The sequence below is a fragment of the Juglans regia genome, chromosome 14 (assembly GCF_001411555.2).
Source record: "Juglans regia cultivar Chandler chromosome 14, Walnut 2.0, whole genome shotgun sequence".
NCBI classification, from domain to species: domain Eukaryota; kingdom Viridiplantae; phylum Streptophyta; class Magnoliopsida; order Fagales; family Juglandaceae; genus Juglans; species Juglans regia.
Window position 1 is genome coordinate 9,119,641 of NC_049914.1, and position 26,391 is coordinate 9,146,031.

At 33.3% G+C, this 26,391-nt stretch overlaps 4 protein-coding genes and 1 non-coding gene across 8 annotated transcripts; 3 read left to right on the forward strand and 2 right to left on the reverse strand.

Moving 5' to 3' along the window:
- Positions 1-1,464: 1,464 nt before the first annotated feature.
- LOC108992967 (CAX-interacting protein 4-like) lies at positions 1,465-5,169 on the forward strand. Of its 4 annotated transcripts, none has more exons than XM_018967693.2 (3): positions 1,465-1,625; positions 2,064-3,073; positions 4,881-5,169. In XM_018967693.2, exon 2 carries the CDS (start codon positions 2,091-2,093, stop codon positions 3,054-3,056), a length of 966 nt encoding a protein of 321 aa, XP_018823238.2. In that variant the 5' UTR covers positions 1,465-1,625; positions 2,064-2,090; the 3' UTR covers positions 3,057-3,073; positions 4,881-5,169. The 4 variants fall into 4 exon arrangements, with proteins under 4 accessions (XP_018823238.2, XP_018823241.2, XP_035541103.1 ...); XM_018967696.2 differs by having other exon boundaries at positions 2,069-3,073; XM_035685210.1 differs by having other exon boundaries at positions 2,069-3,073; positions 4,889-5,169.
- A 2,271-nt stretch (positions 5,170-7,440) lies between these two features.
- Positions 7,441-9,334, forward strand: LOC108992943 (outer envelope pore protein 16, chloroplastic-like). Its single transcript, XM_035685211.1, has 6 exons — positions 7,441-7,638; positions 7,765-7,816; positions 8,101-8,132; positions 8,276-8,309; positions 8,429-8,496; positions 8,981-9,334. The coding sequence occupies exons 1-6, from the start codon at positions 7,525-7,527 to the stop codon at positions 9,119-9,121; spliced, it is 441 nt and encodes a 146-aa protein (XP_035541104.1). The 5' UTR covers positions 7,441-7,524; the 3' UTR covers positions 9,122-9,334.
- Positions 9,331-9,403, reverse strand: TRNAV-CAC. The gene has a single exon. It is a non-coding gene; the product is annotated as a tRNA-Val (tRNA).
- Positions 9,404-11,893: 2,490 nt separating this feature from the next.
- On the forward strand, positions 11,894-14,192 carry LOC108992968 (outer envelope pore protein 16, chloroplastic-like). The gene is made up of 6 exons (XM_018967699.2): positions 11,894-12,206; positions 12,665-12,716; positions 13,021-13,052; positions 13,155-13,188; positions 13,310-13,377; positions 13,879-14,192. The coding sequence occupies exons 1-6, from the start codon at positions 12,093-12,095 to the stop codon at positions 14,017-14,019; spliced, it is 441 nt and encodes a 146-aa protein (XP_018823244.1). The 5' UTR covers positions 11,894-12,092; the 3' UTR covers positions 14,020-14,192.
- Positions 14,193-23,003: 8,811 nt separating this feature from the next.
- LOC108992991 (pentatricopeptide repeat-containing protein At1g07590, mitochondrial) lies at positions 23,004-25,806 on the reverse strand. Its single transcript, XM_018967735.2, has 2 exons — positions 25,316-25,806; positions 23,004-24,502 (listed from the first exon to the last, which is right to left on the reverse strand). The coding sequence occupies exons 1-2, from the start codon at positions 25,748-25,750 to the stop codon at positions 23,252-23,254; spliced, it is 1,686 nt and encodes a 561-aa protein (XP_018823280.1). The 5' UTR covers positions 25,751-25,806; the 3' UTR covers positions 23,004-23,251.
- Positions 25,807-26,391: the final 585 nt, after the last annotated feature.

Consider the following 26,391-nt stretch of genomic DNA (forward strand, 5'->3'; position numbering starts at 1 on the left):
ATAAATAAAATACATTTTTATTCTAATCAATTACATTTTCTCTTATATCCATATTTATTATAGCTTTAAATAATAATATTCAAAATAATTTAAATAATTACTAAAATATAAAAATAATAATTTCAAAAACATTATCAAACCCGTAAAAAAAAAATTTAAATTCTTGTTTAAAATATTCACTATAGTAATAGTTCAAAACATAAGAAAAAATATTAAGTAGTTAAGTTTGTAAATGAAAGTGAGAGAAAAAAATAAAAAAAAAAAATTATTTTAATAGAATTGAGAAATGATAGGGAATGAGATGCGAAATATTTTTTAAAAATGAGTAAGATTTGGGATAAAATTATAAGAAGTGTCATTTTTAATTAAAATTTAAAGAAAAATTTAAAAAATTGGACATAAATACTCTAAGTCATTTTAAAAAAAACATATTTGAATTTTTTATATGAAAATACTACTTTGCCCCTTAGGAATTTACCGCTAGTTTACTTTATTTTATTTTTTGATTTTTTGAAATGTCTATAAAATTACTATAATAAATTTGTGAGTATATTATATATATATAACTTTTAAAAATGTTAAAAGAATTTTTAAAAGAAAAAGGCAGTCACACCCAATGGCATGTGCTGGACCGGGACGACATAGTAGCATGGTCCAACTTTTTATCGCACATTTTTTCAAAAGAGATTTACACAGTAAAATTATATTTAAATCCCTTTTGGATGGTAAGATCGTCTTATCCTATTATATCTCATATTAATATTTAAATATTATAAATATAAATATTTTTATTTAATTATTACTTAATCATTATATATTTTTTTTAAATTTTTAAACAAAACATAAAAATTAATTCAATTTCTTTAAATTTTAAAATAAAAATAATATTTAAAAAAAATATTTTAATAACATTTTAACTTTATAATATTTTTATTCAACTTTATCTTTCTCATTTTTCAAAAAGTGTTGTTACTTAGCACCATAAGTTTACCTCCTCAAATTTACTTCTAGTGTAAATTATATTTTATATATTTTATATATTTTTTAAAAATAAAAAATATATCAATTCCTTATTAATTATTATAAAATAAAATAAAATATTTAAACAGTAACTTTGAGGGGCAAACTCACGAAGGCGGGCTACCAAGTACGATTTTCTTTTTTCAAAATTTTAAAAAATATTTAAACTCTAATTATTTTATTATAATTCATAAATTATTTTACCAATGAATTTGTTTACCGCCAGCGTAAATTTTTTTTTAATATATTTAAAAAATAAAAAAATATATCAATATATTTAAAATTATTTTCTTAATTATTAAATAAAAAATAAATAAAAAAGACAAGCGATCATATAAAGGTTTCAAATGAAGTTGACGTAGTAGTGTTTTTCATATCGAAGATTTTAAACAGGCCTTAAAGTTACTAATTTTCGAAACTAGGACACGGTGGCCTAGAATCTAGATGGTACTGTTGGTGACCAACGGTGTCTTTTATTTGACATTTTTTTTATTTTTTTAATCTATAAAGCGAAGAAAGGCACAATAAATTTTGTTCCTTTTCTGAGATTGCCGTCTCTCTCTTCCTCTCGGATTTGCTCTTCAACAAGTTTCACTCCAGCACAGGTAAGAGGTTTATTGATCGAATTAGTCTCATTGATTCGTCCAGGAGATTTCGTGCAAAAATTTTGGTTTATTTTTTTTGTGAACTCCAAGGCGTTCGATTTTCTATTTTCCGTGTAACCCTAATTGAAATGAAATCTGTTTCTTCCTGCTGGTTTCGGATTCTTGATTTTCTTCCTGAAAACTTTCATGGGCATTTTCCATTGTATCTAAGCTTCATTGCGAGTAATTCGTAGAAACCCTAGAATTCGATTTTTTAAATTTCGAGCTCTTATTAGGATTTTTTTTTACTAAAAGCTTAGGCTCTAGGGTTAAAGTTAGGTTTAGATTTTAAATTTGTTTGATTTGTATGCGAAGAAACTCTGGTCTTTCATAGAATGAAATTTTAACTAACTTTTATCATTTTGTAATCTTATAATCGTTACTATAATTTTGTTTTAGTGCAGAGTTTGATCTTTGAATTTCAAGATGCCGGCTACGGCGGGTAGGGTTCGCATGCCAGCCAATAATCGGGTGCACAGTAGTGCAGCCCTTCAAACCCATGGTATATGGCAGAGTGCGATTGGTTATGACCCATACGCACCCACCAAGGATGATGGCAAGAACTCTGCAAGCCACAATTCAATGAATGCCGAACCGGAGTCTGATAATGCATATGCAAGCTTCCAAGGCCTACTGGCTCTTGCCCGTATAACTGGATCAAATGCCAATGAGGCCCGTGGGGCCTGCAAGAAGTGTGGCCGTGTTGGACACCTCACATTTCAGTGCAGGAATTTTCTGAGTATTAAGGATGATAGTAAGGATAAAGACCCAGAAGCTATCGAGGCTGCAGCTTTGGCTGAGTTAAATAAGTTGAAGGGGAATGTGGGTAAGATGAAAGGGAAAAGTGCAGTTGAGAGCTCTGATGAGAGCTCTGAAGAGGATAGTGAGAGTTCAGATTCAGCTGTAGATTCAGAGATTGAGAGGATTATTGCTGTGAGAAATGGGAAGAAGATTAGTGGCAAGGGTCTGTCGTTGAGAAAGAAGGATTTAGACGAAGATGAATCGGATACAGATTCAGAAAGAAAGAAAAGAGGGAGATCTAAGAAGCGGAGTGGGAAGAGAGGAAATGGTAATTCGGATGATTCAGATGGAGGTAGGAAGAGGAGAAAGAAGCGCAGTAATAAGGATGAGTCCTCAGACAAGGATTACGAGTATCGGCGACGGCATAGAAAGAGTAGGAAGGAGAAGAGGAGGCGGCGAAGTCACCGGCATTCAGATAATTCTGACTCCGATGCATCTGAGGACTCTGGTAGAGAGCGTAAGCGAACAAGCAGGAGGGCAGCTTCACCATCTGATTCAGATTCAAGTGGTTTAGATGATTCATGGGTCGGCAGGGGCAAGAAGAGATATGAGAAGAAGAGCAGAAAACGACGTCATCATGAGGATGCGTAGAATTTGTTCTGGGAAAGGTATTTACTCGTTATTTTAATGAGTTCCTTTCTAACTTTTTGCAGTATGCCATGAAATGGTTGAATGAGGAATGTGTGTACCTTTTGCTTTAGTTTTGTCAGTTTGCTTACTAGAACTTTGGTTTAAATTCTTTTCCTACATGATGAATACACCATTATTTGTTTGCTAATAAAGAGCTTGGGTAACCCAAGTGGTAAGGGCGAACTTGTGTGCATGTGTCCTATGTCACAGGTTCGATTCCTCCTGGGATCAAATTGCAATTTAAGTGGGAGGCCATGGCTGTAGGTTCCTGTGCTAGTCTCCCCGGGGGTTTAGGTTCCATGGTTGAGTCCTAAGGTCTCAGCCGTGGGGTGGTTCTTTGGTCATCAAAAAAAAAAAAAGAGCATGGGTTTGTCTAACTGGTCTCCGTGTTCTTTCTCTTTTTTCCCCTTTTCTTTATCTTTATTGGTCTACATGCTGTCTTTTCCATGAGTACTTCTCATGATCTCGCTGACAATCTCTAGTGCTTAACCATTGACTTGATGTTGAGTTGTTGCCTGGATCACGTGCTCTTCTGCTGTATGGTTCTGATTAGGTCTATTTTTTGAGCAGTCTTCTTTTCAGTTCTTTTGTTTGTGTTCTTGCCAGGTATTTTATGATTATTACTGGTAAAAAAAAGGTCCTTATGATTATTGCTTATGCTTCTGTTTGTTTGTTGTTTCTTTGTGCTCTGTTATGCAATCATTTCTATTTATTGCAGTAATTGATTCTCCTGAAGTTTTGATTAATTTTCATACACAAATGTGTAGTGCAAGTTCTTCTTTGGTTAGCCCAACTCCGAACAATGACTCCAATTTTGCTCTGACACCAGCCATGTAGAGCAGAGCCGGAGTTAGTTCAAGTCGGAGTCGGATCCCATCCCTAGTTAAAGCGTGGTTTTTTTTTTTTGATAAGTATAGTTAAAGTGTGGCTTTAGGTTGTTATTAGGTTTTTCTCTTGTATACTTCCTGTATATTTGGGATATGCCTAATTATGTGGATTCATAAATTATTCTTACTTGTAAAAAAAAAGTTAAAAGTGTGGCTTTATCGACCCGAAGATTAAGTTTGGACACTTAGAATATCTCATAATATTTGTGAAGAGTAGTGAAATGTTTTGAGTTAAAATATTTTATTAGGTTTTGGGGAAGGAGAGAATAAAAATTTTATAAATTTAAATTTGAATATAATTTTTTAATATAATTTTTGTTTTGAGATTTGAAAAACTTGTATTATTTTTTGTGTTTTGTTTGGAAGTTTGGGAAAGTTGTAATCGTTAGATGAAAAAGTTGAAGATTTATAATTGAAGTATTTTGTGTTAAAGAGTGACCTATCAAAAAACGTATTTTGTGTTAAGAGTGATATTTGGGAAGGAAATATCCGAGAATTCTTGAGAACACCTTGCTACATAAACAAGCCCTGAGTGAGCTTCAATTGAATATGGTTTTAATCAGTAACGAGCAATCAATACAAAGAAGGATCATCAATCAACACAGACAAGGAAATAGCTTTTGATAGTCAGAAATCTGAAAGAATTTCCAGTCTCTGCTGCTTGTCAATATAATCATATGAGTTTTTCCTGTCTGGTTTACCATGCATTATGATGGCCATCGATTGGTGGGTTTATTGTTGTTTATTTGGACTTGGGGAGCATTTTTTTTGTTTCTATTTTGTAGTTGACGCAACTGGATATAATCTTATTGTGCCTTGGGAGGTTCTGTTGTTAGAATGTTGTGTATAACACATGCATCGGTTGCTTATTGCCAAAAAAAAATGATTGAATTTGCGGAAATGCAGGTTAATGGATATGGTGATCTCTCTTAAAGTCGGCAAATCAGTGATGGAACCCAGATGGTGGGCAAACCAAATCTATACCTGCTTTTGTATTTGGTTTGTTTGAAGGTGCGAGGTGTTTAATTTGTGTATTGAGGAGCCTCAACATATTAACCTATTGTATTGGGGTGCCTATTGCATTGTATATTCTACTTAATCCGAACTTGTTTGACTGTACTACAGTTGTGATTGGATCTGACTATTTTTGTGAATTAAGGGCCTGGACCATACATTATTATCAGTCAGATTTGTTGTTATCAAATGGGCCAAGCCCAATTTTCACTTTGACCAACTTAACAACAAAAAGCCCAAGTGTAGTAGTGAGACACAGAACTACCAACTTGTGCAAACTCAATGTGGATCACATGCGCACCCACATTTTCCCACGCCCCAACTGCCGGCGCATGCAGAGGTCTCGGGCGGGCTTCTCTTCTCTTCTATTTTCTCTTTTCTTTTTTATTTCTTTTTAGACCGACAACAAAATTAGAGTGACATAGGTAAGAAATCAATTCATCTTCTGTGATATCTTTTCATCCCGTGATTTCGAATCAACAGAATTGATTCATTGTGCAACTATTAAAAATAAATATTACTATACTAATAATTATTATCTATACTAATAGGATATGAACTAGATCATAATCATTTTCAACGAGTCCATATTACATAAAAATAATTTCATAAATTAATGTAATTTTATTTAATTTGTTAGATTTATTTTACAATTAAAATAATTTTATAATTTGATAAATCACATCAAATCGCATTAGTTTATGAGATTACTTTTGTTTAATCCCTTTGTGTGTGGCTAGAGTACTTCCCTTTTATATTTTATAGAATAATCATCTCTATTCCCTTCCATGGAATCAAATATGTGAAGAAAACTAATTGAAAATAATTAATTACTTACAATACCACTTCATTTTTGGTCTACACATAAAAAAAATTTAAAAAAAAACTAAAATTTTTCATGACTCTCAATTGTCACTTTGAATTGAATTACTCAAATGAGTGATTGTTTAGGATAACTTGTGATTTTTTTAAAAAATAAATATCTTACAAATTATCCATTTATTTTCCTCCGATATGGAACTACTGACAAAAACAATTGAAAAAAAATAAAAATTCATTGTTCAGTTAAGGTCCCGTTTGGTTTACATATGATCTCAATCTATCTCGTCTCGTCTCATCTTAATATTAAAATATTATTTAAATATAAATACTTTTTAATTTTTAAATTTTTTTATCTAATATTATTACCTAATCTTACAGCATCTTAAATTTTTAAATAAAACATAAAAAATAATTTAATTTTTTTAAATTAAAAATATATATATATATTCTAGTAATAGTTTATGTGTGTGTTTGAATGTTAAAGTGAGTTGAGTTGAGTTGAATTGAGATGATAAAATATTGTTAAAATATTATTTTTTAATATTATTATTATTTTAAAATTTAAAAAAATTAAATTATTTATTATATTTTATATTAAAATTTAAAAAAATTATAATAATAAGTTGGGATGAGCCAAACATACTTATCATCGCGTTTATGACTTCCTTTTATGATTGATTTCATTGAGGTGTAAAGGCTGTGGCCCCTCCCCTCTTCCTTTTTGTTTTTTGTGTTTTTTGTCTTTATTTCTTTTATTTTCTCACCTGTCCCTTCCCTGATCCCTCTGGGCCCTCTCCTCTTATTTTCTTTCTTTCCTCCCTCCCTCACCCGTACGCGCTGCCCCTGCCCAGCTTTTGGCAATTCAGTATTGTCATCGGGTACAAAAATAAGTTCAATAAAATTCTAAGATTTCAAAATTAACTAACTTATTTTGGTCACAATTTTATAATTTTGAAATTTGATTGAATTGTTTTTGTATACCGTAACAATACTGAACTGCGAAAAGCTGGTTGAAGGGAGGGGCAGCGCGTATTGTTACGGTGAGGGAGAGAAGAAAAGAAGTGGGTGTGGTCAGGAGAGGGGCAGGTGAGAGAAGAAAAGGAAGGAGACAAAATATATATATATATATATATATATATATATATATATATATATAAAAGAGAGAAAAGAGGCCACGGGTGAGAAGAAAAGATTAAAAAAAAAAAAAAGTTAGTGTAAAGGCCTCAAACGGAACTATAAACGGGAGCCCAAAACTGATTTTCCAACATTTTTTGCAAACATATTTATACAAGCAATGCTAAATTAATCTTTATTTTTAAAATAATAATTAAATTTAGATAATTTTAATTTCAAATTTTTTTAAAATTATAAAAATATTTCTCTTTAAATGATAATTTTTTTTATTTAATAAAAAATCTACACATACAATCAGATTATAAATAAAATTTCTCTATTTATATTTAATTTTTTATTTCTTATTTTTCAAAACTTTATAAACATTTTAATTTAAATTATTTTACTATTATTTACAAAAATATATAACTACTATTGTTATCTCACCTGTTTAATCCAACAAACGAGGCGTTAGTTAAATAAACGGATAAAATCCCAATTATTTCGTCTAAATTGAAGGGGAGAGAGTAACAAAGACGGAGAGAAGAGAGAAAGCGAGACAGCGAGAGTGTGTTGTGTGAAAGTGGAGAAGGATGCCTCGGAGCAGCTTTTCAGGTTCTGTGACTACTCCTAAAGTCGACGTCGCGATTGACATGGGCAACCCTTTCCTCAACCTCACCGTCGATGGTTTCTTGAAGATCGGCACCGTAATATTATTCCTTCCCTCTTCATTCTTTTTCATCTCTCTCCCTCTCTCATTTTCCTTCTTCTTCTCCTTCTGGGTAACGTTTTTGAGAGAACTTGACGGCTTCCTTCTTCATTTTTTTGCTCAGGTCGCCGCTACCAGAGCAGCTGCAGAGGATGCCTATCACGTCCTTAGAAAAGGTATCTCTCTCTCTCTCTCTCTCTCCAATGAATTTTGTCGCTGAGAAAAATGGCTGGTTTTGACATCGTTTTGGTTCTCCGCATCTTCACGGAGAATTCAATTTTACTGGGATTATTGCCACTCTAGTATTCTACGCTACACTGTTTTGCCAAATTAAATAGATTGGACCGATGAAAAATCTCATATTCAACTCGTCTGACGCTTTTTTCCGTCTCTCTGAAATTTTCACCTACTAAGATGATCTTGTTACAATTTGTCTTCTAATGTAACATGCTGATTTCAGGGAATATTTCTAAGCACAATCTTGAGCACACGGTGAGTATCTGTTGACTAGATCTGATTTTTCAACCATGATGACCTCGTGGTTTCCACATTTTGGACGTTGACACTGTTTTTTTGAAAGTGATGAATATGGCATGCTAAACTTGCTCTGCTAATGCAAACTACTGTTATTGCAGCTGAAGAAGATGTGTAAAGAAGGCGCGTATTGGGGTAAGTGCGAGTCATATTGCATGTTTTTTAATTCTATGAGAATGAAAGTTTCTTAGGTTAATGCTTCAGCTAACTTGTGCAAAATGAGGAGCTAAACTAAGAATCCCTTTGATTTACAGGAACTGTGGCTGGAGTGTATGTGGGAATGGAGTATGGAGCAGAGAGGATTCGTGGCACAAGAGACTGGGTATGTTTGCTATAAAGTGCTTGTTTAGTTTTCTGTAGTCCACACTTGAGCAATTTGGTATCAGGGTTCAGGCATGGCTACTGATTCTGAATATTTTGGCTTCCACTCTGTTTCTCAGTTTCCCGCTGTTTGTGCCTATAGTTAACCTGTTTATGAAGCTTCAAAAATCAGAGCTGAGAAATAAGACCAGATAACCCCGCTCGTATGTATTGGATTGCTACTTGTTCACTAACAAGAGGTGGTTCTTGTTAAACAAAATTGATTGCATCGGTTTAGTTCTATTCTTTTTCTTTTTCTTTTTTTTTTTTTCATGCTTAGATACTCTGCTCTAATCTGTAAGCAAAAAGCTATGTGTTCATTGCAAGCTCTATGTAGTAATCATTGAGGTTAGAATAGTTTCAAAGCACCAAGCAATTTACCTACATCATTGATTGGCAATCAAAAAATCCATATCCAACTTTGATTTTCGTTGGATGTATCACAGAAGAATGCCATGATGGGCGGTGTGGTGACAGGTGCCCTGGTATCTGCAGCTAGCAACAACAGCAAAGACAAGATTGTGATGGATGCCATTACAGGCGGTGCGGTTGCCACTGCTGCAGAGTTTCTCAACTACCTCGTTTGAACTGATGGCTCTAATGTTCTCCCTTATCTCTATCATAACACTCCGAGAAGGAAGAATGTACGGCCTTTTACTTTGTCATTTCCTTGTGAAGTAGTAAGTTTGTAAGTATAGAAACTGAACTGAATTTTGAATAAGTCTAACCACTTGATTTGGTGGATGTGCTCTTCTATTATTATTTTTTTTATAAGTAATAAAGGATAATTGATAGATGTCTGAGCCCGGGTTGAACCGTGGACCTCTAGTGTGTGAGACTAGCGTGATAACCCACTACACCACCCAGACTTTAGAAAACAAATTTCTTAGTTTCTATTTATATTGATAAGAGTTTGTTACAAGTGATAATTACATTGAGAGATAAGTACACTTGAATATTTGAAATTTAAACTATAACAAATACATTTGAAACATAACAGATAGTATCTTAAGGGCAGCAGATTCTATCTTGTAGACTTGGAGTTATTGGGTTGTTGTGTAGATGAGTTGCTGGTAGGAGTATGTGTGTTGCTGGAGCCGTGCTTGTGATTTGGAATGTCAATGGATGTCTTGATAGTAAGAAAGACAACCGAATGTTGAATAGTTAATGAATTCCAACTATTTGGTTCAATCTGCTTGGTTTGTTTTCGCAGATGAGATGGATGGGATGAGATTAGTTGAGATAAAAGTTGAAAGTTGAATAAACTATTGTTAAAATATATTAATATTATTTTTATTTTAGGATTTGAAAAAGTTGAATGATTTATTTTATTTTGTGTGGAAATTTGAAAAAGTTATAATGATGAGATGAGATGAGAATAGAATGATTATAAAAACAAACGAGGCCTTGTAGTTATAATGATTTGAAAGTGTTTCTCCTAGAAAAAAAAAATAGTATTCTGTTAGCCTCGTACAATCTGTTTCTTTAGAACTAAATATCTCTGTTGACTGTACTGTAGTTGTGATTGGATCTGATTATTTTTGTGAGTTACTTAGTCATATAGTATTTTTATGGCTTAACTAACATTTAATGTTTGAGTGAATGCCCACATAAAGAGTAGGTGACTCAAAAACCAGAAGCTCAGTAGTATATTTTGGTGTCACAATTTAACCTAGCAAGTACCGCTACCAAAAAGCTCTTGGGGGGCGGTCTTTCATATTTTACTCGTTTCAGTGGTTAGCAGGATAAAAAAAAATTGTCAAAAGTTTCACATATTTTATGCCCATATGTGCTCAGGCTTCAGAGCAACATCACAGAAGAAATATGTTCTTTTTTGTTTGTTGCTGAATCAGAAGTGTGCAGTGCAGCACATGGATTACAAATCTTTATTTGAAACAGGTTTCTCCTGTATCTCTTTTACTTTCTCAAGCTCCAAGATTTTAATATAATTTGCATATACTGCTTCCATCACCACAATAAGGGGCATTTACATGAACACGAATTAACACACCCTTGCTTAAGCTCGGGTTAGATACCTCTTGTCAGATGCTCAAAACCCCCAACTTCACTGGCATTTTGATTTACATCTTGCTGTTCTACTTTATTTGTGCAAAATATCTGGGTCTACCTTTGCTTTGTAAACTTACGGGCCCTATCAGTTGGAAGATTAAGGGCCTGGACCTTACATTATTATCAGTCAGATTTGTTGTTATCAATTGGGCCAAACCCAATTTGCACTTTTGACCAATCTAACAACAAAAAGCCCAAGTGTAGTAGTGAGACACAGAACTACCGACATGCACACCCACATTTTCCCACGCCCCAACTACCTGCGCGTGCAGAGATCTCGGGCGGCTTTTTTTTGTTTTTTTTTTCCCATCCTTCCTTCTTCTTTTTAGACTGTACTACAACTATAAAAAATTATATAAAAATAATTTTATAAATTAATGTGACTTTATGTGATCTGTTAAATTTACTTTATAATAAAAATAATTTTATAATCTGATAAACAACATCAAATTGAATCAATTTATGCTATTACTTTTATCTAATCCCTTTTTAGTTAGAGTACTTCACTTTTATATTTCATAGAATAATCATCTTTATTCCCTTCCATGGAATCAAATATGTGAAGAAAAATCATTGAAAATAATTAATTACTTTACAATGCCACTTCATTTTTGGTCTACACAATAAAAAAAGTAAAAAAAAAAAACTAAAATTCTTCATGACTATCAATCAATTGTCACTTTGAATTGAATTGCTTAAATGAGTGATTGTTTATGATAGCTTGTGATTTTGTAGAAAAATAAATTTCTTACAAATTATCCTTTCATTTTCCTCCGGTATGGAACTTAGGACAAAAACAATTGAAAAAAAAAATTCATTATTTAGTTAAGACCCCGTTTGGTTTTATAGATGGTCTCAATCTATCTCATCTTATCTGATCTCAATATTAAAATACCATTCAAACACAAATATAAACACTTTTCAATTTTAAATTTAATTTTTCAACTTTTTCATTTAATCATTATTTAATTTTACAAATTCTCCAAACTTTTAAACAAAATATAAAAAATAATTTAACTTTTTTAAATTTAAAAAAAAATATATATTCTAATAATAGTTTAACATTATAATATTTTTATTCAATTTTTTATCTTTCATTTTTTTAAATATAATATTATATATAATTGTAGAGTGCGTAAATATTACAGTCGTTTTAGAAAAGAATAAAGTGTATAATTAAAAATTAATATTTTTTACATAAATTCTGTATTTATTTATTTTTTAAATAATTACACGATACTTTCACACTCACAATTACGATTATCATTTCTCATGTTTCAGATCCTATAAATATCTAGGTAAAATCATTTCAGTGTTACAAAATATCTAACAACTATTATTGTCTCATCAGTTAATCCAACAACACTATAAAATCCCAATTATTTAGTCTAAATTGCAGACAGGTAACAAAGACGGAGAGAAGAGAGAGAAAGCGAGACAGCGAGAGCAGTGACTGAGCGAGAGTGTGTTTTGTGAAGGTGGAGAAGGATGCCTGGGAGCATGTTTTCTGGTTCTGTGACTACTCCTAAAGTCGACGTCGCGATTGACATGGGCAACCCTTTCCTCAACCTCACCGTAGATGGTTTCTTGAAGATCGGCGCCGTAATATTATTCCTTCCCTCTTCATTCTCTTTCATCTCTCCCTCTCTCTCATTTTCCTTCTTCTTTCTCTTTATATCGGCCTAAGGCGAAAATTGAAGATGGGGCCTTTTTTATCTTTAATATAATAATAGTTAAATAATTATATTAAATATGTAAACATTTAAAATCAATAATCAAAGAGCTTAACATCTTGACAATCTCAATGGAAGAATATATTCATGTGAATAGCTAAATAATATTAATAATGTTATGTAAATGGAAAACTAAGTTATTACAAGGAGCAAAGAAAACGACAAAAAAAAAACCAAAAAATCTAAGAGTGAAAGGTGAACTGTGGAAGACAACTTAGTTGATGTTATTATTTTAAAGTCATATGTGAGCTTACACATACAATATTAACCTTGGTTCTCCGTTTTTGAGAGAATTTAACGGCTTCCTTCTGCATTTTTTTGGCTCAGGTCGCGGCTACCAGAGCAGCTGCAGAGGATGCTTATCACGTCCTTAGAAAAGGTATCTCTCTCTCTCTCTCTCTCTCTCTCTCTCTTTGCCAATGAATTTTTTCGCTGAGAAAACTGAGAAAAATGGCTGGTTTTGACATCGTTTTGGTTCTCCGCATCTTCACGGAGAATTCAATTTCACCAGTATTAATGCCACTCTAGTATTCTACGCTACACTGTTTTACCAAATTAAGTAGATTGGACCGATGAAAATCTCATATTCAACTCGTCTGGCGCTTTTTCCGTCTCTCTGAAATTTTCACCTACTAAGATGATCTTGTTACAATTTCTCTTCTAATGTAATATACTGATTGCAGGGAATATTTCTCAGCACAATTTTACGCACACGGTGAGTATCTGTTGACTAGATCTGATTTTTCAACCATGACGACCTCGTGGTTTCGTTGGCATGCTAAACTTGCTCTGCTAATGGAAACTACTGTTATTGCAGCTGAAGAAGATTTGTAAAGAAGGCGCGTATTGGGGTAAGTGCCAGTCATATTGCATGCTTTTTAGTTCTATGAGATAATGAAAGTTTCTTAGGTTAATGCTTCAGCTAACTTGTGCAAAATGAGGAGCTAAACTAAGAATCCCTTTGATTTACAGGAACTGTGGCTGGAGTGTATGTGGGAATGGAGTATGGAGCAGAGAGGATTCGTGGCACAAGAGACTGGGTATGTTTGCTATAAAGTGCTTGTTTAGTTTTCTGTAGTCCACACTTGAGCAATTTGGTATCAGGGTTCAGGCATGGCCACTGATTCTGAATAATTTGGCTTCCACTCTGTTTCTCAGTTTCCCGCTGTTTGTGCCTATAGTTAACCTGTTTATGAAGCTTCAGAAATCAGAGCTGAGAAATAAGACCAGATAACCGCGCTTGTATGTATTGGATTGCACTGAATTAGATTGCTACTTGTTCACTAACAAGATGTGGTTCTTGTTGAACAAAATTGATTGCATCAGTTTAGTTCTTTTCTCTTTTTCATTCTTAGATACTCTGCTCTAATCTGTAAGCAAAAAGCGATGTGTTAATTGCAAGCTCGATAAGCTCGATGTAGTAATCATTGAGGTTAGAATAGTTTCAAAGCACCAAGCATTTACCTACATCGTTGATTGGCAATCAAAAAATCCATATCCAACTCCATATCCAACTTTGATTTTCTTTGGATGTATTGCAGAAGAATGCCATGATGGGCGGTGCGGTGACAGGTGCCCTGGTATCTGCAGCCAGCAGCAACAACAAAGACAAGATTGTGATGGATGCCATTACAGGCTGTGCGGTTGCAACTGCTGCAGAGTTCCTCAACTACCTCGTCTGAACTGATGGATCTAAAGTTCTCCCTTATCTCTATTATAACACTCCGAGAAGGAAGAATGTGCGGCCTTTTACTTTGTCATTTCCTTGTGAAATAGTAAGTTTGTAATAAAGACAACCGAACGTTGATAGTTAATGAATTCCAACTATTTGGTTCAATCTAAGAGTTTGTTCATATTCTTCTCCAAGAAAAAAAAAATAGCATTCTGTTAACCTTGTACAATCAGTTTCTTTAGAACTAAATATCTCTGTTGGGAGCATGAAAAGGTGAGTGGAATGAAGAGGAAGGATGGATGGAAGAGAGTTATTTTTCATTTCATGTGTTTGGTAGATGGGATGGAAAAATGGAATGATGGAAAGTGTGAATGGTGGCAGAGAAGGGACGGAAAATGGAGAGGCGGGAGAGGAGAAATTTCGTGCGTTGAAATCATCTAATGAAGACGGTGGAAGAGGAGTGCAGATGCACGTATTTGATATTTCTCTCCCCCGGGGATACAGTGATATCATGCCTCTATAGATGTTTGCTTCTCTGTTTCTTTCCATATCATGGATAGGAAAAGAAGGCTCTACTGTCAAAATCCTTCGTTGAGAATTGCTGCACCATCCATGTAAATATTACGGAGGATGTCCCTGCACATGGAGAAGATTTGTTCTTTGATGCTTCATGTGTCCTTGAACTCAGCTTTCTATGCTCCTGTACAGCCAACGTGTAACTTCAGTTTTTCTTTGTATGTATGCCATATGGGTTAAAAGAGCTTGCTTGAAGCTTTTACAGATACACAATCTACCGAATTTGAAGGCTGAAAGATAGCAAAATGATGCTCTGTTTTTCAAGAGTAGAAACAGAGAAAGAACGTAAGGGTTGAAAAACAAATCACAATAATCAAGGAGAAAATCATGCTATCATGAGCTGTAGTTGAGGCGTTGTAGCCGTTAATGCTAATATGGTATGTGGCGTGATCTCAGGCTTGAGTGGTAGATTGTGTATCTGTAATAGAAGAAAATTCTAAATGGGAAGCTGAGATGTAAGTGCGTGATGGCTACTGCTTGTACACAACTTCTTGACGATACATTTGCTTGCATCATGTTAAAGATGCAAAGCTTCATGATGATTCGATTGATATCAGAGCTTGTTGTGGAAAAATGCTAGGATCAGGTTCCTTTGATAGTTGCAGATGCAAATATTGTTTTTTCTGTAGGATATATACTTCTTTTCCGTTATTCTTCAGGACTATGTGCCATATACTTGTATATATTTTTCCTTTTATTGTAGGTAATTGGGAGTCTTGCAGGTATTTGGGGTGCGAAAATCAGATTTGAGAATGGAGAAATCGAACGAAACTCTGCTGTCTTCTTTGTCGTGTATTTCTTCTTCTATTTATTTTTTTATTTTTTTAAAGAAGCGCCGCACCGCACGTCTGTGGCATGCACAATTTCGTACGCAGCATCGCCTGTATGTAGCGGGATTGATAAAATTATTAGAGTTGTGTCGCACATGAGCTCTACACTCAATATACTATTTAAAAAATATATAATTTTATGCTTTTATCTTGATAAAATATAAGAATAAAAAAATAAATTTATATATTTTTAAGTGGTATATATGAATGTGAGGTTTATGTATAGAATTTTTCTTATTAACCTTCACCTTCCTTATATATATTTATATATATATATATATATATATATATATATACACGGTGAAAGCAACATGCTGCTTAGTTTATATTTAATTTTTTTTTGTTAAGAACTAATTTTTTATTAATAAGGATATAATGTTTTTGATTAATTAAATAACGATGTAATTTATAAATATTAACAAGCTGTGATATATTATAAAAGAAGAGCATTAATAGAAGATATAATATGGTCCTATAGTTTTATGAAAATTGTTTGAGATAATTTTGATTCTAGGATGACCATCCAGCATTTTTCTCATCTTGTATTGCCTAAATAGAGAGGACATTAAAGGCCTATGTTTTTTCTCCTTCAGCTTCTCTGGATCTACATAGACTTGAATCTTCCAAATTTTTTTTGATAATTTCTCCACAACACTTTTAATATATGGTCAATATTCTTACAAAATAAATTTTTAATAGTTTTACATAATTAATAAAAACCCAATTTATTTTTTAATTAACTCATTATAATCAAACTCAATTTTTGAATAAAAATTTTAAAAGATACATCTCCAGCATATTACATCAACTCAACTGCCGAACAACTAAATATATCTTCTGCTACTTCACCAAACATAATAGTAGCTATCTTTTTAATATTGTTGTCCAGTTCAACATATTCCCTAACACTTTAAATGCCTTAAATATATAATTTTCAATTTGAATAGTATTAAATTCTAAATTAAATTATATATGAATTATAAATTAAAATTGTAAAATACTTACCGTGGTTTGCAGACCCCTTGACTTTTATAATATATACAAATGAAACTTTCATTGTATTTATATACAATCCTTTTATTACAACCAACACATGATATGTAATAAAATACTTGAGTCAAGTCAATCGTATTTATCTTCATCTCTATCCAAAATTTTATTTTCTATGTTAAATTATAATTAATTTTTAGAAGGAATATTTGTATAAATATTTTAATTTATTATTAATAAAATAATATTTACCGAGAAGCCCTTCATCAACTCGTATATGGTGAAAATTAATTGTTTATAAAATGAATATCGGAAGGAAAGATTTCTAATAAAAAAATTCTATTCATAAGTCTCATACATCACATATAATTATTTTTATTATTTTTTTAATTTTTTTTCTCTTATTAAATGTGTATTATATAGATGATGAATAAAAAAATTTAATTATTTAAAAAAAAAATTATAATATATAACGTGTGAAGCTTATAATTAACAAAAATCTTCCAAAATTGGGGGCAGGATCACTAAATAAGTAGCAGGTAATTGTTATTGGCGAATGTGTAGATATCTTATTGAATTGCAGGCAAGCTCATGTAGTAGACACATTTTCCTATTTCTTTTGATTAGACAAATCTGAAACTGGTTTGGTGACACCACACAGGACATGTGGATGATTCAGATCTAGGCCAGCTGGTCTACACCGTGCTGGGCTTAGATTAATATCATCATCTGTTATTAAAACATTAGGATTGAATTGGTTATCATATTTTTTAAATTTTAATTAATATATAATTTTTTTATTTTTAATTAATCATGTAAAATTTAAAGTTTATATTAAATTAATTATCACATTTTCTATAATAATAAAATATTATTATTTTTTATTATTTATATTTTTTAATTAATTTATATTTTATTTTCATATTTTTCAATAACTTATAATAAATTATATTCATTTTTATTTTCACAATCTAATAATTTATAATATAATAATATCATATATATACAGATGGTAAAATCTCATATAAATAAAAATCTCATATCTATAATATAATAATTTAAAAAAATACTTGTTATAGTTTTTGTTATATTTGAAAAGAAAAATAGATTTACTGTAACTTATAATTTGGATGAAAACAATTTATCTAATTTAATGTGGAGTAAATATGAATAATATTTACTAAATTTAAAGATGAAAATACATTTGACTAATCTAATACCAATGCTCTTACTTGTCATATCAATTACCTCACAATTATAATTTCTTTGTTTTTATTTTGGCCTTTATCCCTTACCTTTTACCTTTCTATAAGAACAATGCTAGAGCTACAGTTTGGAGGCTCTTGTTGACTCTAGCATATATATTTTTTTAAAATTATTTTTATATAATTTTATTAATACTTTTAAATATTAAAAAATAAAAATAAAAATAAAATATTATTAAAAAATATTTCTTGAATTATAGCTAAAATTTAAAATTTAATAAAAGCTTAAATTAATAATGCGAATTTCAATATTAAAATCTCATAACAAAGTAAAAAACGGTGAAAGTTTTTTAAAATAGAACTTTAACATGCTATATCTACTTATACTCACGAGCGGTGCTACTCTGCTGCATGAGCACCGCTCATTTGTACCACTAGTTACTTATATATTTTTTTTTCTATTTTTTTAACATTTTTAATATATTTAAGTATATTTAAAAATAAAAATACATCAATACACTTAAAATCACTTCTTTAATTTCTAAGTAAAAAAAAAAATTGTGTCAAAGCAGTATATTGTTAACGGTCAAGTATGGGCGGCATACAAGTTTTTTTCTATACTCATAGTACTGTGTCTGCAAATATCTACATTGTTAAAAACATATTTCAATAAAAAAAATTAGAATAATGCTAGAGCCACCTCCACTTTCGCTGGGCTCTAGCATGTGTTTTTAATATATTTTCTTTAGTTATTTTTTTATATAGATTCTTTTAATAATTTTAAATATTTTGAACAAATAAAAAAAATTCACAACATTATTAAAACAAATACTTCCTTAATCACGAATTAAAATAAAAAATCATAAAAAAAAATTTATTTTATTTTGTGATTAAGGAAGTATTTTTTTAATAATTTTTTTTTTACTTTTTGATTAAGAAAGTATTTTTTAATAATTTTTTAAAAATATTAAAAAAATTTATATAAAAAATAACTTTAAAAAATACATGCTAGAGTCGACGGGAGCTCCTAGAGTCCCAAGCGGTGGCATTGTCCAAAAAATTATAAGAAGTGGAAAGATTGAGAGACAACTGCATCAAAGCCTCCGAAACGGGAAGAGAGACATTGAGATTTGCACAAAAGAAAAAAGAAGAGGAAAGATCTTGAGCAGATCACTATGATTTAAGAAAAACTCTACTTTTACCCTGGACGGGGACACCTCGCGTACCCGGATTCCACATCAGACTTAGGGCAGGTTTGGGGGGTGAGATGAGAATTTTGTGTTTTGTTTTAGTATTTAAAATATTATGTTTTAGTATTATTATTGTATTGGGATTTGAAAAAGTTGAATTGAGATTTGAAAAAGTTGAATTGTTTATTATATTTTGTATGGGGATTTGAAAAATGTGTAATGATGAGATGAGATGAGATGAGAATTTTGTATTTTGTCTTGTGCCCCAAACCTGCCCTTAGTTAAACGATGCGTTTGCACATTTGATTTCCTTTTGAAATCAAACTCCACTCCATGAAGACAAATATCTTCAACTCCAGGATAAAACTCATCGAACACACCCAAAGGACAAAAAAAAAAAAAAAAACATCCCCCTTCTCTCCAATGGCGTTCTCTGCAATTTCTACCAGGCCCCTTTTTTCTTCCTCCACCCTAGAACCCGCATCAAGTTCTTCACCTCAAAACTCAGTTTCTTTTAGGTTTTCACAGTCAAAACTCAACGGTGGCAAACCCAATTCGATACGAAGAAGAGGGGCTTGATATCTCTTGTAAAAAAGTTTGGATATTTCAGAATCTAAAATATGGGAAATTGGGATTTAAAATTTCAGTTTTAAGGGTGGTACAGCAGATTACAAAGAGATGAAGTAGTAGCAAAATGGAAGAAAGTGAAGGGAAAGATGTCTCTTCGTATTCACTGTCATATAAGTGGAGGCCATTTTCTCTTGGATTTGTTTGCTAGGCTCAGATACTTCATCTTCTGCAAAGAACTACCAGTTGTAAAAAGTCTCTTATTAATTCTTTCTAATTTTTATTTCCAATTTTTTGTTGAATCAGTCGCTAACAAAGAAGGATTTTTACGAACATCTTTTAGGGATGAGTTTGGCGCTAGGTGAGATGGCTTTTTGGGATGGTAAAAAGTGACGTTGCTAGTGCCACATCAGGCAATTTCGCGACGGGTATCCAACGGTGGGTACCTGCAGCAGAATTGATGATTTAAAGTAAATCTGGCGAGAAATTATGAGCTTTATATACAGATCTCGAACGGCATTAACTTTAACGGAAAATAAAAAAATAAAAACCGTTAAAATAAGATTTTTTGTTTAATAGCCCCTTTATATATATATTAGGTGAAAATAACGTCATTTGCCTAATTTAATTATATGATTATTTTTAAGAATTAATATTATTTTTATTAATAAAATTTTTTTGATTAATAATGTAATGCTTTTAGAAAAAAATATAATTTCTAACATAAAATATTTGACAGTTAATCATAATTAAGTAGATGATAAATAATTACACGATTTCATTTTTTTATTCTTAAGTAGATGATAATTAAGTAGATGGGAATCATAAGATAAATAGTTGTTTTATCTTGGTTTCTCCATGCCATTTATTTACTACAGATTAAAATCAGAATAGTTATAAAATATAATCCTTAAATGTTTTTAGAGTATATGCTTTAACATGAAAAGAGTAGATGGAATTAAAATTATGCTGTAGAAAATCAGATTCTCACAATAATGGCACGTATTGACCAGCATCAGTAAAGATCTCAAATCCAAACCCCCTCCAGCCACGATCTATCTGAGCAAGCACTTTCCCATCTCTGTCTTTCAAAGTGAATGTCCAATTCCAGAAGCCTATTGACCCATAATTTTGTTGAGTCAAAACTGGTTTATCCTGATCCATGAAATTTTGTTCTGTAAGAGATGCACCTGAATACCTTCCATACTGATGCTGGCTATCATATGCTTTTCCACCGGCATTTCCATACGTAGCAATTTTTCGTCTTCCCTTTCCTCTATAATTTTTCATTTTCCTATCAGCAACCCAAAGCTGTACAAGAAAATCCCTTGTCAGGAGAGTATCACTGTCGACCTCGTGTCCAAATTTGCGAGATAAAGTTAATGTGCTCTGTTTTGACCAAGGGGAATTTCCTTCTAAACAACCAGGTAGCTTATATCTTGAAACAATATTACGTGCGGAGATCAGCCTATCTCGGAAGCCTATTGGCCCACCACACAAATCATCTTTCAACAAATGTAGACATCCACTTTGAGATTGCAAGCAATGAAGAATTATAATTTTCTCAGAGGCAAAAGCACCATTTTGGTTTTTATTTATAGTGTGATATGATGGTGAAATCTTTTCAATAGTTTTCTGAGTTCTGCCAAGGTAACACCAAGCCTTTGTCCAATTCATCTCAAAGAACTGTCACAGCGCCTCGCCAAAAAAAAAAACACTGACGAAGATTGCCGCTTTAGAAAATCTGGTTTTAATTACTTGGAGAATCCGGTTTCTTCTCCTCGCACCTTAACGTCGAGTCCCATTGCATCCTATAGCAAGTATTGAGCTTAATCATGGGCCAACCTTGGATTGAAATGCAAAACTCTGTGTGGATCCTCGCCCTCAACAACCTTCAATCCCTGCAACTCCACCATAAACTGGCGTCGACGGGGGAATGAAAGAAAATAAAGCAGGGGGAACAAAAGCTTGCATATTTGAACGCATAAACATCAAGAAAATGAACGACAAACAAAAGTAAACAAAACCCATAGAAATTATCGCAAAAAACCTCTACTTTCTGATTAAAAACCATCCTCTCTTCATCACAAAATAGTTTTTTAAACTGTACCAAGTAGCAACACCAAAACTAAATTCAGTAGAGCCCCAATAATAATCTAGAAATGAATGAAACCCAGGAAATACAACCCCAAAGGGCAAAGGGCAGACAACCTTGAAATGTACCATTTTTTTTTTTTTTTTTTAAAAAGGGAGGGAAAAAAAGAAGAAAACATGGATTCATTCAGACTTCAACATATCCATGTTGGGATTTCGAGTACGAAATAAAACCCACCACTAAAAATATATTTCTATTTCCTTCTTAAATCTTTGCCTTTTGGGGGGCTTGAAAACTTGAACCACAATAGAAATTAACCAAAAATTAATACAGCATGTCCGGCAGTACCTTTCTGGCCCAACCCTTGTGGTTGTTGAAATTGCCCGCAGCCCTCAATGCCGGTTTAGCAACTGTAGCCTCCTCCTCGTCCTCGTACTTCTCTTCCATAACCTCTTCAACAGCCAGCTCATACTCTATATTCTTGTCGTTACCATTCCCTTCGACAACTCCGTCGACCTTGTCAGTCCAGCTCACCGAAGGAGCCACATAAAAACCACAGCTTTCCTCAATCTCCTATGGTGTTGGAGTCTCCGAAACATCAGCCGACTTTTCTGGTGAGCGGCGGCTTGACGGTTTCTCTTTGCGTTTACATATTATTTGTACAATGTTTCGGAAAGTGTAAGATGGGTGTTATGGTTAGCAGTGATAGTGGCGAAATGGAGGCGCGAGAGGGCTTTATCGTGACGCTGAAGGAGGGATTTGAACACTTCGAGGGAGATTTTGGGGGTTGGCATAAGCCATTACGAAGCACATTGGGAACTCTCATGTGAAAGACGAAGCGAGAGTGATGAATTCGAAGAGGCGCCCGGTGCTGGAAACGTTATTTTCCGTTCTCATAAATATTCTTTTACAGCAACCAATGAGACAAGTGAGGATGGATATTGGATGCCCAGACGGATTTAATGGAAAGTTAACAGAAAATACTGAAGCTCCAAAACAAGAAATTTTCGTTTGGTAGATCTTTATAATTTCCGTTTGATAGGCTCTTTATATAGATATATTTATATTTATATTTCTCTTGCACTAAATAGCGGAAAGTTCTACTCCGGTCCTATTTCTTCCCTTCCTCTTCAATCCTCCCTAATCCATCCTACCAATCTTGCTGTGTTCTGAAAGTAATGTTTGAAATGGCTTCCCTGCCAAGGGTTGCATCACAAATGCAACGAACCTCAATTTCTCTCTCTGGAATGTTTGAAGAAGAACCTTATATGCCAAAAAAACCAAAAAGCATTATTTTCAACGTCGCATTCAAAAGCCACGCAGTGGATACCATAACATGTGCTGCTAAGAAATAGGTACGATCTGCCAAAAATAAGAAGACAAGAAAAGAACATAAAAGGGTAAACAATGTTGTATTGACTGTTCCGTAGGAGGCTCATTTCTGATAATTCGCTCAATTCAAGGAGGGCGAAGCATCGATGGAATCGAGCAACTTATTCAACTCCTGTAACACTTGTGTAACATTGTCGAAGTGAAAGATAGTCGAGCCAATAGGATTTTCATGATTGTCATGATAGGTATATCAATGCCTACGCTAATGGCGGTGCGCGAGTATTACACTAGAGGTGTTACGAGGACTCTTCTACAGCCTCTTCACGATACTCCTGAGCATTAATCCAGAAGATCCTCCTGTATTTCCTACCTCAATTCTTACTAACTTCCACTCCTTAATTTGACACAAAAATAGAGAAAAAAAATAATGCTATAACAAACAATCTAAAAATTAACATCAGCTCCGAAACTGTTCTGCAAGTTTGATCAGGCTATAGGTCTCAGAATCTGGCCTAGCTCCTCCTAGAATCATCCTTCTCAAAAAATTTGGGTCATATTTCTTGGCCTTCACATATGCCATGAGCAAGGTATTGTACACAAAGGTATACCTGATATACTTAGCTTTCCTAAGTTCTTCAAACAACTTCTCTACATTCACAACATCACCCTTCTCTGCAAAAATCTCAATTATTGAAAGCGTGGTCTCCAACCATGGGGTTGAATTCCTGACCCTCTTGCTCGTTGTTAGATCCATCCCCAACTCTAGAGTCTTCAAGGCTTCCACCACGAGTTCTGCTTTTAGACAACCCAAAGCAAGATGTCGATATGTTATGGCATTTGGTTTGCACCCATTCATCTCCATTTCCAAAAAAAGCGTAGATGCTTTATCGATCAAACCATGTTTGCAATATACAGATATTATAGAGTTGAACTGCTCACTTGATTTTAACCCTTTTACTGACTTCATTTCTAACCAAAGCTCTTCAGCCCGACTTAGCTGTCCAACTCTACCAAATGCTTCAATTGCCAGTACGTAACTTTTAGACCTAACATGAGGGAGTTCTTGCACAATACTCCAAGTTCTCTCTAGCTCCTTCCTTTTCCCTAAATACCCATACAAGATGATTAGGACATCCAGTGTTGACCAGTTATTCCCTGTAACAGACATCTCCACAGATTCGACATAGGCTTCAGCCACAATGTTCAACCTTGCCACTGCATGTGCAGTGGCTACGATGCAGTAAGATATTTCATTTGGCTCAACTTTTGCTCGTTTCATGTCACTGAATACCTTCATCAGCCCTTCAATATTGTGTTCGTTGGCTTCCATTTTCATAAGAATGTTGTAGGTTGACACATGTGAAGCCACCTTATCAGCCTTCATCTGAGTGAGGATTTTGGGGATAACTTTCCTACGGCTTGGGGAGGAATGGAGGATAATGAGGCGGTTGAAGACCAAGTGTGAGATGGGATGACCCAGTTCCCTCATTTTCTTCATGTATGCAAGTGAAAGCCTTATCGAACCTTTATCCAAGCATGCGATCACAAGATTGTTGTAGAGCAACTCATTCTGGAACTCAGGAGGAACACGAGAGAATAGTCTTTCACCCTGAGTTATCCCATGAAGTCTAGTTGTAAATTCCAATAGATAAGAGTAGTCTAGTTCTTTAGGTTTGTATGGCCTTTCCCTAATCACCCACTCCATTACCTGTCAAAGAAAACAAATAGTTCAGGTTTAAATCTCTCAGCGGTTAGTTCGCTGTAACCGTTTCAATTCAGAAGGGGAGCAAGTATGCAGGGCGGATTGCAGAAGCCACATTTAATTTGAAAGAAATAGTTAGATACCAGTGAAAATGCAATGGTTCTATCTGTAAAGGTGATTCCCAAATCTTTAGTGAAATAATTCAGAATGACCCAGAGGCAATAACTAACCACAAGAGTATACTAAATTTGTTTCATTTTTGCTTTCTGAACAATCCTGAATAGAATGTGCTTTGTTCATCATTTATATTGCGTTAGCATTTTTATCCATAAAACGCATAACTGTCATTTTAGTTTTATAAGAACAAAAATATATACATTTGATCGTTTGCCAAGGAAAGATTGAGAAAGCAGTAGAAATCAAAATCATTAATCAAGTATTTCTGATCATGTACACGCTAAAAAAACCTCCAGGAATTAATCAGGCGACTCTCTATTTATTAAGGATCATTGCATCATAACAGGGAATTTTTTTTATTTTGTCCCCCAAAACTTTCTCGGCAATCAAACAAGAATTATACGTGTTCAAAAAATAAGAGAGCTACCGAGCTGTTCAGGGGGATAGCCGGATAGCGCCTCCAGTTTCGCCTATATATGCAATTAGAACACGATTCAATCATTTAAACAAACATATACGCTGCTTCTGAAAAATAAGTCCTTGAGAGTGTACGAATAAAATAAATGATCCCACGAGCTCGATTATAAAACTGAAATGCATCCACCATCACGCAAATACAGACAGAGAGAGAGAGAGAGAGACCTCAAGCGCTCGTTTGTTCATCTTGAGCTTCCTAAGACGGTTAATTGCATGGAAAATCTCGCCTCTATTAATGGGGAACCCATAACCCATCCATCTTTGAAAGGAAGACCCAACAGTCTCATCCTTTTGCAGCTTCTCAATCATATGAGACAAGCAACCAGGGTTTTCTCCATTTGAGTCCGATATTTTCTCGGGGAATTTCCAGCTCTGAAAAGCAGACCCAATGGAGTCTCTTTTTGGCAGCTTCTCAACACCATATGACAAGCAGCTGGGGCTTTCTTCTTCCGAGTCTAAAATTCTATCGGGTTCAGGAGCTCGGGTGTTAAGAAAGTAGAAACTGCAAAGGATTTGACGGACAGACGCGGAGGGAATCGGAGGCGCTCGACGAATTGCCCGAATGAGACCGCGTTGAATTAGAAGTGTTACCTTTAGCATGCTTCATTTAAGGAAAGAGTGGAGTGCCTCGGGTGAATGCTAAATACCCCCAACCGCGCGAGCCCAGCCTTTGCTCTGACGCGAATCTAACACTTCAGTATTTATCTTTCCCTCTAAAAATTTCAATTTCGATAACAATTTTGATTTCCTGAAATAAAATATGTGAGTTCTGCATTTTTTTTTTTTTTTTGAAAAAGTAGTTAAATTTAAGATTTATATAAAAAAAATTATTTTTTAATAAAAAACCTCACTTTTTTTAAAAAAAAGAATACACGCCTTAACACTGTATCTAGAAAAAATCCTTCTAATTCAGTATATTAAAAGAAAAAAACTCTAATTGTTGTAACACAATGAATGTGAATTTGTTTACTAATTAGCAATCAAACTAAACATCTTTTGTATGGTTGATATGATACACATCCGGCATAATAATGTCTGTCTGCTTAATGATACACATACTGTTACGAATTATGAGTACCTTGAATTAATAAACTATGTGACGGACAAGTTAATATCGTTAACAAAACATATACTCCACATGTTTAAGACAAATGACAATTTAACAAACTGATTTTCACTGTGTGAAAAATAATATTTCGGATGAGATACCAAATTTTCAATTTATTTTATATCGTCATTAC